Here is a 16,556-nt window from a genome sequence, read left to right as displayed (position 1 = left end):
AAACAGAGACAAAGGAAAGGAATAATAAAGCAATTTGCAATGGTTCCTTAAGGGGCTATTAACATTCACAGCCTCCCCCCCATCCCCCCCTTTATAGAGTCTAAGCTGTTTCAAAGCCCACTTGACTCTTATCCAGAGCCTCCATTACTTCAGGTTCGATCAATCAGAATGAAGCTGGAAGGGATCTTTTCTAGTCCAGCCTCCCTGCTCAAGCAGGAGATCCTGTACCATTTCAGACAGGTGGGCTGTCCAGTCTCTTCTTGAAAACCTCCAGTGTTGGAGCACCCGTGATTTCTGGAGATGAGCCGTTCCACTGGTTATTTGTTCTGTCAGGAATCTTCTTAATTTCAGGTTGCTTCTCTCTTTGGTTAATTTCCAACCATTGTTTCTTGCCCTGCCTTCTGATGCTTTGGAAAATAAATTGACCCCCTCTTCTTTGTGGCAGCCCTTCAAATACTGGAATACTGCTATCATGTCACCCCTGGTCCTTCTTTTCTCTAGATTGGCCAAACTCAAATCCTGCAACCTTCTTAGAACAATTAATCAGTAGAACAACTTGCCTCCAGAAGCTGTGAATGCTCCAACACTGGTAATTTTTAAGAAGATGTTGGATAACCGTTTGTCTGAAGTGGTGTAGGGTTTCCTACCTAAGCAGGGGGTTAGACTAAAAGACCTCCAAGGTCCCTTCCAACTCTGTTATTCTATTCTATTCTATTCTATTCTATTCTATTCTATTCTATTCTATTCTATTCCATTCCATTCCATTCCATTCCATTCCATTATATTCATGACAGCAGTATTCCAGTATTTGAGGGGCTGCCAAAAAGAAAAGGGAGTCAACTTATTTTTCAAAGCACAAGAAAACAAGACAAGAAACAAGATGGAAACTAATCAAAGAGAGAAGCAACCTGGAATTAAGGAGAAACTTCCTAACAGTGAGGACAATTAACCGGTGGAACAGCTTGCCACCAGAAGTTGTAGATACTTCATCACTGGATGCTTTTAAGGAGAGACTGGACAGTCCCTTGTCTGAAATGGTAGAGGGTCTCCTGCTCGAGCAGGAGGCTGGACTAGAAGACCTACAAGGTCCCTTCCAGTTTTATTCTACTCATCCCCAGATCTGATCCTGCTTAATTCTTTGAAGTCAGCTAAAATCTGAACTAAAGTGAACTCTGATGATCTGGTTTTGGGAAGTGGCTTTCCGAAAACATGGGATCAAGCTCTCACTGTCCAAAGATTATTAAAAGATAACACCTGTGATATTGTGTTACTCTGGACATTTTGTTCAGGGGAAGGCTGTTGGGGGAGAGGGGCCATGGGGGGGTTGAACCTTCTAAACTTATAGCAAGCTAAGGAGATCTCTGAAATAAAAGCAGATCAAACATAAATATTTATTCTACAGGCAGCAACAATATTTGCTATTGTGAAACAGATCTTGTGGTGTGTTTTTTTATTTACATTGTTAATCAATCCAAAAACAATTAAACTAACCTCATAATGGAAAAGGGTCAGAGTATTAATTAACTCATAATTCATTTCAGGTAGCTTGAAACAAGGCAGAAATTGCTGCTTCTAATGTCTATGTTACTGTGACAACTAGGATTTTCACGGATTAGCAACATTTCCTGCATCCTCCCCAAGTTTACGACTAACTCAAATTTTGCAATGCACTTTGATTCAACCTTTTTTTTCCCCTTCCCTCTTCTCTGTCAAATAAAAATTACATTTCAGTGCTGCTTTAACCCCGGGATTTTTTTATTATTATTATTAATGTGGAGTGTTGGTTTTTTTTTTGTAATGCAGCTCTAAACAGAATGTAAGTCGCATAAACTTACAGTCTCTGTGAGCCTGGCAGTATATATACATTTAAATTCTCATCATCAGAAACAGATCGTAAATTTGCCTCTGACACCAGAAAGTAATAGGATTCATTGGCCAGCACAACATACTATCTACTCTTTTGACCCAAAGAAAGCTATTTCTTTAGGGTAGAGAAAACGGATGCAAACTCTATCTGTGTTTGAACGTCGGATGGAGTTCAGTCAAAACCAGTCTTTTAAATCCCAAGAGCATAAAATGTACAAATATTGGCTTTAAGGTAATGCTGCATTTCTTGTCGTTCCCATTGTGTGTTTGTTGTTTTGCTTGCCGCCCAGAGTTCCTCTTGGCAGAAAATAAATAAGTAAATAAGTAAAATTCCATTGTATTCAATTCTCAGCCAAGAAATTGCTTTTAGACTTGCTGCCTTAAGGGAGAAAACTCTCAAGGCTTGGGAAGAATCATATAATTTCTCTACGTTGTCTTTGATAACGAGTAGAATAGCTTGCCTCTTCGAGTGGCAGGTACTTCATTGCTGGAAGTTTTCAAGAAGAGATTGGACAGCCGCTTGTCCACAATGAAACAGTTCTACAGAAGTTGTAAGGTAGCCAGAGAATGAGATAAAACATAGAATCATAGAGCTGGAAAGGACCTCAGAGGTAGATACAGATCAACAGAATTGGAAGGGACCTTGTAGGTCATCTAGTCCAGTGGCCACCAACTGATGGTCTGTGGACCACTGGTGGTCTGTGAGAAAATGTTGGTGGTCTGCAGTGCACCCGGGTGGAGGAGCTGCTCCAGGATAAGCAATAGCCAGTCCTGTGATTAGAGCTCTGGAAGATGGGACTGGCCAGGCAGCTCATGGTGGGGCTGTAAATCTCCACTGTTGAGGGAGGTTTGGGCAATTTGTAACTTTGCAGGGCAGCCCTCGCTGGCTGGAATGAGATAATGGTGCAAGGGGTGGGGGTGGCAGTGCAGGCAGGCTGAAGCAACAGGTGGCAGGAACCCCGGACTGTTTCTTCCCCCCTGCTGTAGCTTCCTGTCGGCTGAACCCACCAGTGGCTGTCCCCTCCCCTCACCCTCCCTTCCCAGTCACTCCTCGCCTGGCAAGGGAGGGGGGGATGGAGATTCGCTCCATATTCCAGAGCGGGAGCTGGGTCTCGCGGCTGTTTCTTCCAGCCATTGTTGGTGCTCCTGCATCTCGGTCTCCCAGGGAGACGCTTGACTTCCTCTCAGCCCCAAGACACTGGCTGGCCCATGAGATGACAGAGAGAAAGAGAATGAGAGAGAAAGAATGAGAGAGAGAATGAAAGAGAGAGAATGAGAAAGAGTGGGAGGGAGAGAAAGAAAGAAAGGGGGAGAGAGATGAGAGAGAGAAAGAAAGAGGGAAGAGAGATGAGAGATGAGAGAGAGAGAGAAAGAGGTGGGAGAGAGAGAGAATGAGAGAGAGATTGAAAGAGAAAGAGACAGAGAATGAAAGAGAGAATGAGACAGCGAGAGACAGACAGACAGACAGACAGACAGACAGACAGACAGACAGAGAATGAGATGCATCACCTCCAATGATGGAGTGGCCATAACTTCAGGAGGCAAACTATTCTATTCATAGTCTCATTGTCAGGAATATTCTCCTTAGTTCTAGGTTGGATCTCTCCTTCATAAGCCTCCATCTGTTACTTCTTGTCCTGCTCTCAGGATCTTTGGAGAATAGGTTGACACCCCCCTTCCTTCTCTGTGACAGCCCCTCAAGTACTAGAAGACAGTTGTCATGTCTCTTTGATAGTTTAGACATGCCTGCCTCCCTTAATCGTTCATCACAGAACCCTCTTTTTTAAACTATGTCCTGGAGGAGCAGAAGAGAGAAATGGTTCAAGTATTGATAAAGATGATAAAGTATTGATAAAGAGAGCTAAAACTAAAGAAAGAAGAACCCTCTTGGCAGATCTAGAACACAGAAGAAATAAGAGAACTCAACACATTCTGAAAACCACCCTAGATATTCAGTGGAGATATACTGGCAAGACAGAGGAACTGCAAACTAACTTTTCTGCCTGATGGACTGGATTTCTTCTCACCATCATAGCCATCTAATTTTAAAGGGTGTGCTTATTCCTACAGGATGTTGAAAACCAGCTCAAAATGGCATAAAGTGGGGTGATTTTGCTACACTTTGTAAAGCAATGGGTAACATTGGCTTCCGGTCATGTTGCCTGCATCTTCCCTGAATCACGAATGAAGCATGAACAAATCTCCAAAAAAATTCTGGGATTCCAGTACAAGAATTCCACATTCTCCACAAATTGCCCATCTGAATGCACCTATCAACACCATCCACGGTGACAAAACTACAGTCAAGTGAAGCTCAAGGCCAAACTTCAAAGTAAACAGCAGTCACCAAGGATGCTCTGGGCATGCCTGGTTTAAATCTTACACAACAGATCTTTCCAAAGGTGGGATACGGAGAGGCCATTGTTACAAACCACAAAAGGAAAGCCATGTCGGACACATCAGTTCAAGAGAAAGCAGACCGACACATCGATCAAAGCTGCTGTTCTCCCCAACTTGGAGGCATGCGCACACACTCCCGTGAACACACGCACGCTAAGTCTTAATGAGAAAAGACACCTGTGGCTGCACACAAGCACACACATACACCCCGGCTTTCTTACCAGTTCTCGGTATGGGGATCAATGCGCTCGCACACAATGGTAGCTGTCGTCTGTGTCCGTCCATTGTCAACATCTTGTTGAACTTGCCACCGGTGTGGATCAATGACTCGTATGTCGATGATCTTCACACCTGGGGCAGCCTTTACTCTGCCGGGAAAGCAACAGAGATGGGTTTAGTCCTGAACAATTAAGGCAAAGAAGAGAGAAACATTTCCAAATGTTAACAGATCTTTGTGTACTGCAGGCCCCAGAGCAGGGACGGTGAACCTTTTCGGCACCGAGTGCCCAAATTGGAACGTGCGTGCATGTGCACACACCAGAGCACCAGACACCCAAAGACCAGCTGGCCAGTGCACATGCCTATTTTGGGGGCATTTGGGGGCCATTTTCAGGTAGCATTTCAGGCCATTTTCTGGCAGTTTTCTGGGCTGATTTCTGGGCCATTTCTGGGCCGTTTTCAGGCCATCTTTGGCCTCAGAAATGACCTAAAATGGCCCAGAAAATGGCCTGAAAAAGACCCGAATAACAGTCTGAAAAACAGCCTGTTTTTGGCCCTTTTGGGGGGGGGCATTTTCAGGCTGTTTTCCAAGACTCCAGCGCCTGCAAAGACCACATGCACGCTGGGAACCAGAAGAGCAGCTGGCGACAGCAAGCATGCGCACAGAGAGGGCTCTGCGTGCCACCTCCGGCACACGTGCCATACGTAGGTTCACCATCATGGCCCCGGAGCAACAGCTGAATGGAGCTTCGATATGTCCCTCATCCCTGGGAGAACATGGGAGAATCCGTCCAAAGTGAATGAGATCCTTCTCCCAAGCTTCTCCTCAGGGGCCTCTTTTTTCACCTGGAGGCTCAATTGTGAGCTTCTGTTCTGCAGCTACAGTGTCTATTTCCAGCACATGTCATCCTAAATTTCCCTTTGCAAAGCACTTATTCTTAAAGTGGATGCAAACGTGAATGAAGGACGAACCTCCCTTTTTCATCCTAGACTTTAAACCCAACTTCCAAGGCCAAACAGGACCATGAGATCCTCACCCAAGCTGTGGGGGCTCCCGCCCTCTGGAACGAACTCCCCCCAGGACTTCGTCAACTTCCGGACCTCCGAACCTTTCGCCGCGAGCTTAAAACCTATTTATTCATCTGCGCTGGACTGGGGTAGTGTTTTAATGTGTTTTAATGGGTTTTAATGGGTTTTTAGTTCCAAATTTTAATTCTGGCCAATTTTAATAAGTTTTTTAATTGTATTTTTTAATCTGTATTTATAGTATTGTATTTTTATTTGGCTGTGAACCGCCCTGAGTCCTTCGGGAGAAGGGCGGTATACAAATGTAAATAATAAATAAATAAATAAATAAATAAAGCAGGAACAAAATCCTCAGCCCACCCTTTTTTCACGGGGGGGGGGGGGGGAGAGAAGGCTGGAAGGATTTTAAAAGTCAAAATGGGTGTGTTGACTTCCATGGAGGCTTAAGGCCATTTTTCCCAAATGGGGAAAAAAAAACTGGGGCCAAAAACTGGTGGGTTTACAACTAATTTTCCCTGTTCACAAGCTGTCTTTAGGAGCAGTCTGTCAGGGGTTCCAAGTAATGCACCCACAGAAATCAGAACTCTGAGGCAGGCAAGTTCCTCAAAGAACAGTTTTATTGGAGACATCATGTTGGCACAACTGACTGAAAATTCCCACGGCTTTCACCTAATTTCCCCCAGTGACCAGTCACTCGTCACGCTGCCCAATCCAGGTGCTGGATGGTTGCTTGGTTACTTGACTCCTCCTCTGGCCAGCCACCTGTGAGAATGTCCTTGGTTCCCATAGGAAAACTTTTATTATTTTGACTACAAAACCCCATCTAATTATTTCCCCCTCCCTCTGTTGTGTGGCAACCCTGAGGCCTCCAAGACGGCCTCGGCCACGTTCACTTCAGGGTTGACACGGTGGACAATTCTGATTGGGTTTATTTTCCTCACCTACTTCTCCACCAGTCTGTTTGTTCCAAACATTTGGTCCTGTGGGTTTTTAAAAAAAATATTATTATTATCCTCCTGCTATTTATGTTGACATGGCAAGGATGTAATAGCTTTTCAAAGCTCCGCATTCCAGGCAAACCAGCATTACCTGGGACCAGGAGAGCAACAAGCATCACACAACAACATTTTTAGGAAAGCGTACAAGCAGAAACACTGTTAACAAGTGTCATGCTTCACTAATCAACCTTAACTGGAGCTCTGGGTAGGAAATTCAATTCTAGAAAAACATCTACTCAGGCCGTGCAGGGTACGTACCTGAAGTAGGCAAACTAAGAGATCAAGAAAATCCCACGGTTGTTCTTTGCATTCTGCAAACTCAATAAATGTATACACATTCACGAATCGGTATGTGTCAACCCAAGGCAGGATAGAAGCAGGACCTTAGAGAAGATGGTTAATCCTTTTGGTCCTCCAGCAATTTTTAATGAATTCCTTGTTATAAATATGAAGAAAAAATAAACTCCAAGGTTTAACAGATTCCCAACCAGAGCTTATAGTGTGGGGGGGGGGGGGAGTGGGGGGGGAGAGAAATAGGAAGATCTATTTCTGAAGACCTCCAAAGAGATCCCTAAACAGCAGCTATTGTTGATGATACTGGGAGATCCGCCTAAAGAGAAATTTTGACATGAAAGTAAGTGGCTGGAAACAGACTGTTTAAATTTTTATGAACCATTGGCGTTACGGTTGTGCGCAGAGGTTTGGCTTGTATGAGCTTGTTTTTACATTGGATTTGAGAGGATGGTGTGTTTCTTTCCAGCTGGATTTTTTTTTTTCATCTGCATGGCTCAGGGCCAAAACAAAACAATTGAACTGAAGCAGGAACTGGGAAATCAATCAGCTAGTTGACAATGCTAACAGGATTAGGCTGCAATCTGGTGTCCATTTACTCTTAACAAGGAGGCCCACTGGGTTGGAAGCTCACCTACTCCCAGGTAAGGGACTAGGTTGCAGCCATTTATCTATTAATAAAGCAGTTATTTGGTCAAGGCAGAAGCCACTGTGGAAAAAGCACAATTTCTAAACCATGAAAAGCAGAAGGATTTTTAGGGAGGATTTATTTTTCCTGCTAGTTTTAACTTCACGTTATAGTTACAGTGGGATGGTAAATGAATATCTCAGCTTTGAGAATAGAGTCGAGTCAAATAGAATAGAATAGAATAGAATAGAATAGAATAGAATAGAATAGAATAGAATAGAATAGAATAGAATAGAATAGAATAGAATAGAATAGAACAGACATAACAATAGAGTAGAGTAGGGTGGAGTAGAGTAGAGTAGAGTACAGTAGAGTAGAAGAGATTTTGATTTTGAGACTGCTTACCTCTGCTGTCAATTATGTAGAGAACAAGGAGGAATTAACCTTGGCCTAAGTAAGAGCTTCGATTTCAGAGCTCTTTAATGTCACCGCAATCCCACTACATGGGACAACCTGTTCAGAACCATCAGGTGAAGCCCTCTTAGGCATGGCACAGCACAACTACAGTAATACATCCAAAAACTGAGGCTGTGTTTCTGCCCAGCCCATTAAGTATGTGAGCAATGTCCAGACTGATTAGTATAAAATGGCATAACAAAATTACCAATGTGTGATGTGATGTTCTCTCTCTCTCTCTCTCTCTCTCTCTCTCTCTCTCTCTCTCTCTCTCTCTCTCTCTCTCTCTCTCTCTCTCTCTCTAGTGTAGATAGGTGGGAGAGAAGGGGGGAGACAGAGAGACAAAGACAAAGATAGTGAGATATAATGTATAGATATATAGATATATGCAGATAACAATCTCATATTTATTACACTTTTAACATCTAAATCAGGAGGATTCTGTCCTATAAATTGAGACTGTTCTGAGGTAATTTAATAGGAAGTTGGTTGTCGAAACATATAATCACATTTTAGAGCAACGTAATTACACTGAGTGTAATGTGATTTCTTGCCAGTGGGTTTAAAAAGTGCAACATTCACCAATCTTGGGGGTCTTGCATCAAACATGACAACCACAGCGAAATTAGCTTTAGGAAGGATGCTAGAACATTCAATTAATATAAAAAAAGGACATTAAAGAGGTTGGGGAAAAACAGCAGGACACAGCAGAAAATGCAATGAGTGTATGCTGACGATGAATGAGTATCAGTAAGAAGAAAACCTTGCCAAGCAAATTGGGGTATTTTAAACATGAGCTCTTAAAAGCTGCCCTTTAGCCTTTGAAACATGAAGCATGAAACAAAGAAGCTATTATCAGCGTCAATGATTTTAAAACTGATTAATGGTAGAAAGAGAATGCTTTGGATTTACCTGCTGCGAGGAGAAAGGGAGAGAAGGAAGGAAGGAAGGAAGGAAGGAAGGAAGGAAGGAAGGAAGGAAGGAAGGAAGGAAGGAAGGAAGGAAGGAAACTTAAATCCATTGTAGGAGCTGTCTGAGGATGTGAAACTTTGTACACAGTACAAAGGTATGTTTGCTGGACAGGTAGGTAGAAATTGATAACTGCTTATCACAAAAACTGATGATTGACCATGAAGGGGGCAAGAGAAGTCTTGGTCAATCTTTTTATTTCACTTCAGCCCAATGGAAATATTTTCTTCTTTGGCAGTTAGAGGAAAAATCACTTATAACTCCTATATTTCTTCAAGGAGAATTGGATAGTTGCAATGACAAGGATTCTGAAAGATATAAAACCACTGTCCCACCCTCCTTCCTGCCTTTCTTCCTCCCTTTACTCCCATCCTTTCTTCTCCCTCCCTCCCTCCCTCCCTCCTTCCTTCTTTCCTCCCTCCCTCCCTCTGCCTCCTCTGCTCCTTCTCCCCTCCCACGCCTTCCTTCCTTCCCTCCTCCATTCCCTCCTTCCCTCCCTCCTTCTTCCCTCCCTCCCCCCTCCTCCTCTACTCCTCCTCCCCATTCCTCCCTCCTTCCTTCCTCCTCCTTCCTCCTTCCTCCTTCTTTCTTCCTCCTCCTCCTCCCTTATTACTTCCTTCTTCTTCCCGCCCTTCCTCCTCCTCCTCCTCCTCCTTCCTCCTTCTTCCTCCTCCTCCTCCTCCTTCCTTCCGTCCTCCCTTCCCTCCTTCCTTCCTTCTTTCCTCCCTTCCTTCCTCCCTCTCTTTCTCCTCCTCCTCTGCTCCTCCTCCTCCTTCCTCCTCCTCCTCCTCCTCCTCCTTCCTCCTCCTCCTCCTTCCTTCCTTCCTTCCTTCCTTCCTTCTAGCATAAGAAAATGCTTCCAACTTGAGCTCAGGGAAACACGCGCAAATAAGCAAAATTTCTTCTCTGGGTCTGAGTCCTCTATCTAGACATCTTTTGGTTTCAAACCATTTCTTTAAAAATATATATCTCTGCTTAAATATGCACACCAGCACAACTATGACCCTCTTCCGCTAATGATAAAAGAGGAAAGTTCAGCCGTTTGGGGATATGTCAGCAAGATTTACCATCAGGAGAGTACGGTTTTGGGGTTGTCAACAATTTCCTGGAGGACCACGTCAACATGCCATCCTTAACCTCACACCTGGTGGTCTTAATATATCCTGGCAGAATTGAATTCTCCATCCTTCTGCAAGCAGGAACCAGCCGTCTCTGAAGGGAGAGGGGAGGCCCTGCTATTTCCCCAGCCACACGCCCAAGTGAATTGTCACAGCTGATCATGTCCATTTCTTATTCCCAGCAGTCCTCTGTCAGTCACGCTCAACAAGAGTGTGGAAATTCAATTTGTCAACTGGTGATCCTTAAGTGATCGATAATTACCTGTAATTAAGCTGCAATTTCAATGGTACAGCAAAGAAGTGTCGCCTAGAATGAGAAATTGAGGGCAGAAGAGAGAGCCAGGAAGATCCTATCCTTCAAATCAATTTCCCTGCCTCAGATCGGTTAAAAACTGCAGGGGCTTCTGGTCTTGGGTTGTGTTTGGCAAACCTCAAGAAAGGCCATTTCTCCCACAAGAGAAAAGGCTGCGCTTGGACTTAAAATATAAGATTTGAGAAAATTTATGTAACGAAGAAGATTGTGGAGACGCAGTCATTAAATATGTTTCCTGGTGGAATTTATATTAACAGCTATAAATCTGGGGAAGAGTTGCTTTTTTAAAAAAAAGAAAAAGAAAGTTGTGTCTGCTTGGAAAAACCGCAGAGGAAAATGGTTAAGAATAGTGGACTAAAACACTGACTTATTCACCAAGCAAATACAACCACTGCAATCCTATATCTACTAACATTTTAAATGCAGGTTAATTTACCTGTAAGGTATTTCCTTGTACATGTTGGCAGGATTGAACTGTAACAAATATCTCCTTACTATATTAGGTGTCCTATTCCAGACACACAGTTCACAAAACGTACCTTTGATTCATGGCAAAAGTATCACACCAAATTGTAAAACATTTTTACTTGGTAGCATAGAGAGGTGGGCTTCACATAACCGGTTCACCTAGTGCAGAACCGAAAATGTGAGTGCACGTGCCTTCCACGCTGGCACGCAGCTTCAAACACATGGCAATTTCATGTGTGTGGCTTCCAGCGCACCTTCTCGGGCAGCTGCAATGAGTAGAGGGGCCCAGGTACAGAAATCAGCTGGGCTGCGTGGGCGGGGTGAGCGAGCCAGAGAGTGAGATATATAGAACAGGATAGCACCAGGGTTGGTAGGCGGCCCAGCTGGTGGTTGGAACCGCCAGTTCGGGCAAATCAGTCTGAACTGGCAGCAGCCCACTTCTGGTAGCATATCAATGCTACTTTACCATTTTTTCTGTTCATTTTGTTTTACCCTCAAACAGAACGATTCAACAGGGTTACTCAAAGTTTATGTAGGAGATCGGGGCAGAGTCAAGAGAGAAATCAGCCTGAAGTCATTAAGTTTCCACAAAAGTCCAACCTCTCTTGAATTCCATTAACTCTTATCGAAATTAATGTCAGGAAAGAAGAATTCGGGACCATACATGAAATTCTAGTTAATCTAATTTATTGTTCTTGCCTATATACAAGAGTTAAGGCTAAGACGCTGAGCTTGTTGATCAGAAAGGTCAGCGGTTCAGCAGTTCGAATACCTAGTGCTGCATAATGGAGTGAGCTCCCATTACTTGCCCCAGCTTCTGCCAACCTAGCAGTTCGAAAGCATGTAAAAATGCAAGTAGAAAAATAGGGACCATCTTTGACGGGAAGGTAACAGCATTCATGTGCCTTTGGCATTTAGTCATGCCAGCCACATGACCACGGAGATGTCTTTGGGCAGCGCTGGCTCTTTGGCTTTGAAACGGAGATGAGCACCATCCCACAGAGTCGGGAATGACTAGAACATATGTGCGAGGGGAACCTTTATCTTAATATATAAGATTCAGCTAATGGTCACTGCTAAATTGGCACTAGATGAAAGGAATTTAAGAAGAGTTCAACTTAGACCAGGGGTGAAATGCTCCGAGGTCTGCTACCGGTTCGCTTTGCTACTGGTTTGCTGTGTGCACCGCAGGTGCTACCGCGCAGCGCTGAAAAAGGAGGCTTAAGAAGCCTTTTCTAAGGTAAGTAGAACAGTGAGGGGAGAATTGCATGGCACAGCTGATTGTCAGAAATACCGGTTCATCCAAACTGGTAGCATTTTTTTACTACCGGTTCGCCTGAACCGGTAGCTTTTATTACCACCAGTTCAGGCAAACTAGTCCAAACTGCTAGTATTTGACCCCTGACTTAGGCCATGTGTAACCATGTAACAGGTCCAGGCTATTTCCTCTCTTGACTCCACCACAGGGTCTATCTGTTCTTCTACAGTCTATTATAAAGGGGGGGGGGAAATATCCAGTCTTCCATGCTCATGAACAACTCTTTAAATAATAAAAAGCCACCATGTATTTAAACTTAGCTATAAGCTTCACTACAGATTCCCATGCCAAAAAAAAAAAAATAGAGACCAAAACTGCAAGCAGAAAGACTTATTGGAAGAAGCTTAGGGTAAAATAGAAATATTTTCTTTCCATTAAATTGGCCCTCGAAATAAGGGTCACATCTTTTTTTTTTCCTGAATGTCAGAAACCATGAAGATGGAAAGTGCAAAATTTATTAATGCTGCTCAAGCAGTGAGGGAAAGGGGTTTTTTTTTAAATCTTTTTTTAAAAAATAAGTCTCACCCCAAAGGTCAAATCATAATATTTTCAGGTGGGATTGGGGGTGGGGGACGGCAACCTCTATTAAAATGTAAACATCATTCCTTGCCGAGATTAAAAAATGAAAATGACAGCTCCCAAGCCCAGAATGCAAGATTGTCCTCCATGGCAAATCACAGCCTGGCAAAAAAGAGGTTAGTTAGCTGATCCATTTGTGGCCTGAGTCTTCACTTTGCTTCAGGTAATAAATCTCTGATCATCATCATCATTTAATGACCCTATAATCCCTTGCCGGGTGGAATGAGAATATATTTGCTGAACACAACTCCGCATTGGTGACAGGAAGGGCATCTGGCCATTAAACACTCTGCTAGTTCCATTCAGTTGCCCAGATAATAAAACTCCGATGGTGGAGCACAATTCTGAATATAATCAAACAGAGCTGAGGGATCCACGAGTCTGTTAATTATATCAGCAAGTATACCATTCATGGTGCCTCATTTCAGAACATCTGAAGATGTTCACCTGATCTTCTCCACCCAGAAAGGAGGCCAATGATGAGCATGGAAAAAGGAAGACTAGGTAGAGCAAGGGTGGAGAACGATGGCCCTTTTATGACCTGTCAACTCCCATGTTGGCTCAGGAATTCTGGGAGTTGGCGTCCACAGGTCATAAGAGAGCCATCCTTCCCCACCCGTGATCTGAGAAAGACTTGGCGTTCTTCTCTTGAATCTCCTTTTCTACATAGATTTAACATATAAAGAGGGCAAGACAAGAAACAATGGTTGGAAACTAATCAAAGAGAGAAGCAACCTAAAATTAAGAAGAAACTTCTTAACAGTGAGGATAATTAACCAGTGGAACAGCTTGCCACCAGAAATCATGGGTGCTCCATCACTGAAGGTTTTTAAGAAGAGACTAGACAGTCACTTGTCTGAGATGGTATAGGTTCTCCTGCTTGAGCAAGGGACTGGACTAGAAGACCTCCAAGGTCCCTTCCAGCTCTGTTCTATTCTGAAATGGATTTAAACCTTCACACATTTCTATTTGAACTACATAAGATCCAAAATCATTCAGTTCCAAGAGGACACCATGTCAAAATAGTACAGTTAGCAACTGATCATACAACTGCTGACTAGAGTCTGTAAAGATTTACATGTGTCCAGTGTTTAGGGGGGTCCCAATGTTTGAACACCATGATTAAATGTGAGCTGGATGCAGGAGGACCCAGTTTTAACGATGGAATTGCAGTTATTTCTGTCAAAAGATGAACCTTGATGTTTGGAAATTTTTGGCTAATATTTGTTTCTTCAAACCAAGCTGCCTCACAATACCGTTGTGAAGAGAAAATGGGAGGCTGAGCACCAAACAGGCTTTTCCAGAATCCATGGGAGGATAGTTTGAAAGTGTAAAACTAATAATAAAATAATAATTTTAAGGTTGGGGGAAAAAATTAAACTCAATTTGTCACTCTATCTCCTCTAGATAAAATTAGATTCCTCTTGTTGTGTGTCTGTGTGTGTTTTAAAAGAGAGACCAATAGTCATTAGCTTCTGTAAATAAGGTCATTTTTACACAAAGCAGTTCTGTGCATTTTAATTTCCTTCTCTTCAGAAGGAGAAAAAAGACATATAGCAATGGGACTAGAAATCTAATCTGGCAATTTTAAACTTTTAATAAGTGTGGTTATGCTTCGATCTGAACTAGCTGGAGGGGAAAGTTTGTGGGCTGCCTTGTGAGGGAACACAACGATGTGGTTTGAAATACAGAAAATAGCCACCTGATACCTTGGCAGGTCCTGGATTCTTACTGAACCTTTTAGAGCCCTGATGGCAAAACTATGGCACATGTGCCAGAGGTGACATGCAGCACCCTTTCTGAGGGCATGCAAGCCATCAACCCAGTTCAGCTCTGCCATGTATACATGTGCGCCTCTCACCAACCAGCTGGCCTTTGGGTCTCTGCAGCACATGTGGGGGGGGCACATGCGGGGGGCCGCACGGACATGTGGGAGGCCCACGTGAATGTGGGAGGCCCACATGCATGCGTGGGGGAGCAGGGCCATGTGGCATTGCATTTTTGGATTTCAGGTACACACTTTGGGCACTCGGTCCGGAAAACATTAGCCATCACTGTTTATGTTGTAAGGGATGCGGTAGCTCAGTGGCTAAGATGCTGAACTTGTCAATCGAACAGTCGGCAGTTCAGCGGTTCGAATCCTTAGTGCCACATAATGGGGTGAGCTCTCGTTACTTGTCCCAGCTTCTGCCAACCTAGCAGTTCGAAAGCACATAAAAAATGCAAGTAGAAAAATAGGGACCACCTTTGGTGGGAAAATAACCGTGTGCCTTTGGTGTTTAATCATGCCAGCCACATGACCACAGAGACATCTTTGGACAGCGCTGGCTCTTCGGCTTTGAAATGGAGATGAGCACCGCCCCCTAGAGTCGGAAACGACTAGCACATATGTGCAAGGGGAACCTTTACCTTAACCTTATTTATGCTGTATGCAGCCTTGCATAGAATGTAAGATACTATCCTTGTCAAAAAAAAAACAACCCACTTCCATATCTGTCTATACATATGGAGTTCATTCAGATGGATAGACAGACAAACAAACAAACAGACAAATAGAAAGGCAAATAGATGGAAAGATGACGGAATGGACAGCCAGACAAGTGGATGGGCAGGCTGATAGGCAGACAGACAGGCGGATAGACAGACAGACAGGCTGATGGATGGATGGAGTGACAGATGGGTTGATAAACAGATGGATGAACAAACAGATGGACAGTCAGACAGCCCTATCAGCATTTTCTGCCTTTTCTAGTTACCCCAACCCAAAATTGGATGTAATTGGAGGTTCATCATCTGCCAGATTCATCCAAACTGTCAAACTTTTGTTTGAACCAAATATAGTTGATATAATGTTTATTTTATCAAATCTTATTTTAGGTCACTTTATTATTAAAGCCTCTGTTTTTCATGGCTAGACTACTTTTCTTCTAAATTATTCAAAAGAGAAGATCTAACGCTCTTCAAAATGAAGCCAAACAGATTTTGGACAGATTTTTTGCAAAGTTAAGCTCTGGTCGAAAATTTTGAGGGCAAATCCTACTTTAAGCATCTGTGTTGTTCTTTGGATTTTTTTTTTTTAATATTCATTGGGAATCTTTTCGGGGACAGAAATGGCAAACTTTGGGGAGATTGGGGGGGGACAGGGGGTTTAATTGGCTTCACCATTAATTCTATGTATTCCTTCAAAATAATCTGGACTGAAATCAACAGGAATGATGAAGAATCTAGTGAAGAATTCCTTCTAGTGAAAGAAGGAAAGAAAAAAGAAGGGAAGAAGGGAAGGGAATGGGGGAAGGGGAAGGAGAGGGAGAGGGGGAAGGAAGAAAAGGAGTATCATCTTGTTTTCTTTCTGATGTTTCATTACCCAACTAGGAATCATCATCAGTGTTAGGAGAGCTTGTGATTTGCAGAGTAAGAAGAAGGAGAAGGAGAAGAGAGAGGAAGAGGAAGAGGAGGAGGAGGAGAAAGAGAAGAAAGAGGGAGGAGAAGGAGAAAGAAAAGAAGGAGAAGGGAGAAGGAGGAGAAAGAGAAGGAAGAGGGAGGAGGAGGAGGAGAAGGAGGAGAAAAAGAAGAAGAAAGAGAAGGAGAAGGAGGAGAAAGAGAAAGAGAGGGAAGAGGGAGAAGGAGGAGGAGAAGGAGGAGAAAGAGAAAAAGAAAGAGAAGGAGAAGGAGAAGAGGAGAAGGAGATATCTTTAGCAAGGAGAAGGAAGGAGGTTCCTTCTTAGGAATCTTCATGGGAACTCCTAGGTGCTAGGTTGGTCTAGTTGCTGTTTCCCATCCAGAAAGGGTCTTGCTTGCTGAGATCCTAAGAAAGGAACCCATCCTTAACTTGGGGAAACCCATCCACACAACAGCAGCTAATCAGAAACCTCCAACACGCCGTGTGCCAAGCGCCTTCTCAATTAGA

At 43.4% G+C, this 16,556-nt stretch overlaps 1 protein-coding gene across 1 annotated transcript in view; it reads right to left on the bottom strand.

Moving 5' to 3' along the window:
- TMEM132B (transmembrane protein 132B) overlaps positions 1-16,556 on the bottom strand; it is a 252,044-nt gene that overhangs the window by 166,618 nt on the left and 68,870 nt on the right. Inside the window, exon 3 of the mRNA XM_058158473.1 lies at positions 4,488-4,634. Within this exon, the coding sequence (XP_058014456.1) occupies positions 4,488-4,634 (147 nt within the window). The remainder of the gene's footprint in view (positions 1-4,487; positions 4,635-16,556) is intronic.

The sequence above is a fragment of the Ahaetulla prasina genome, chromosome 15, assembly GCF_028640845.1.
Source record: "Ahaetulla prasina isolate Xishuangbanna chromosome 15, ASM2864084v1, whole genome shotgun sequence".
Taxonomy (NCBI): Eukaryota; Metazoa; Chordata; class Lepidosauria; order Squamata; family Colubridae; genus Ahaetulla; species Ahaetulla prasina.
Note: the sequence above shows the minus strand (reverse complement) of the source record. Positions and strands in the feature narration are given on the sequence as shown.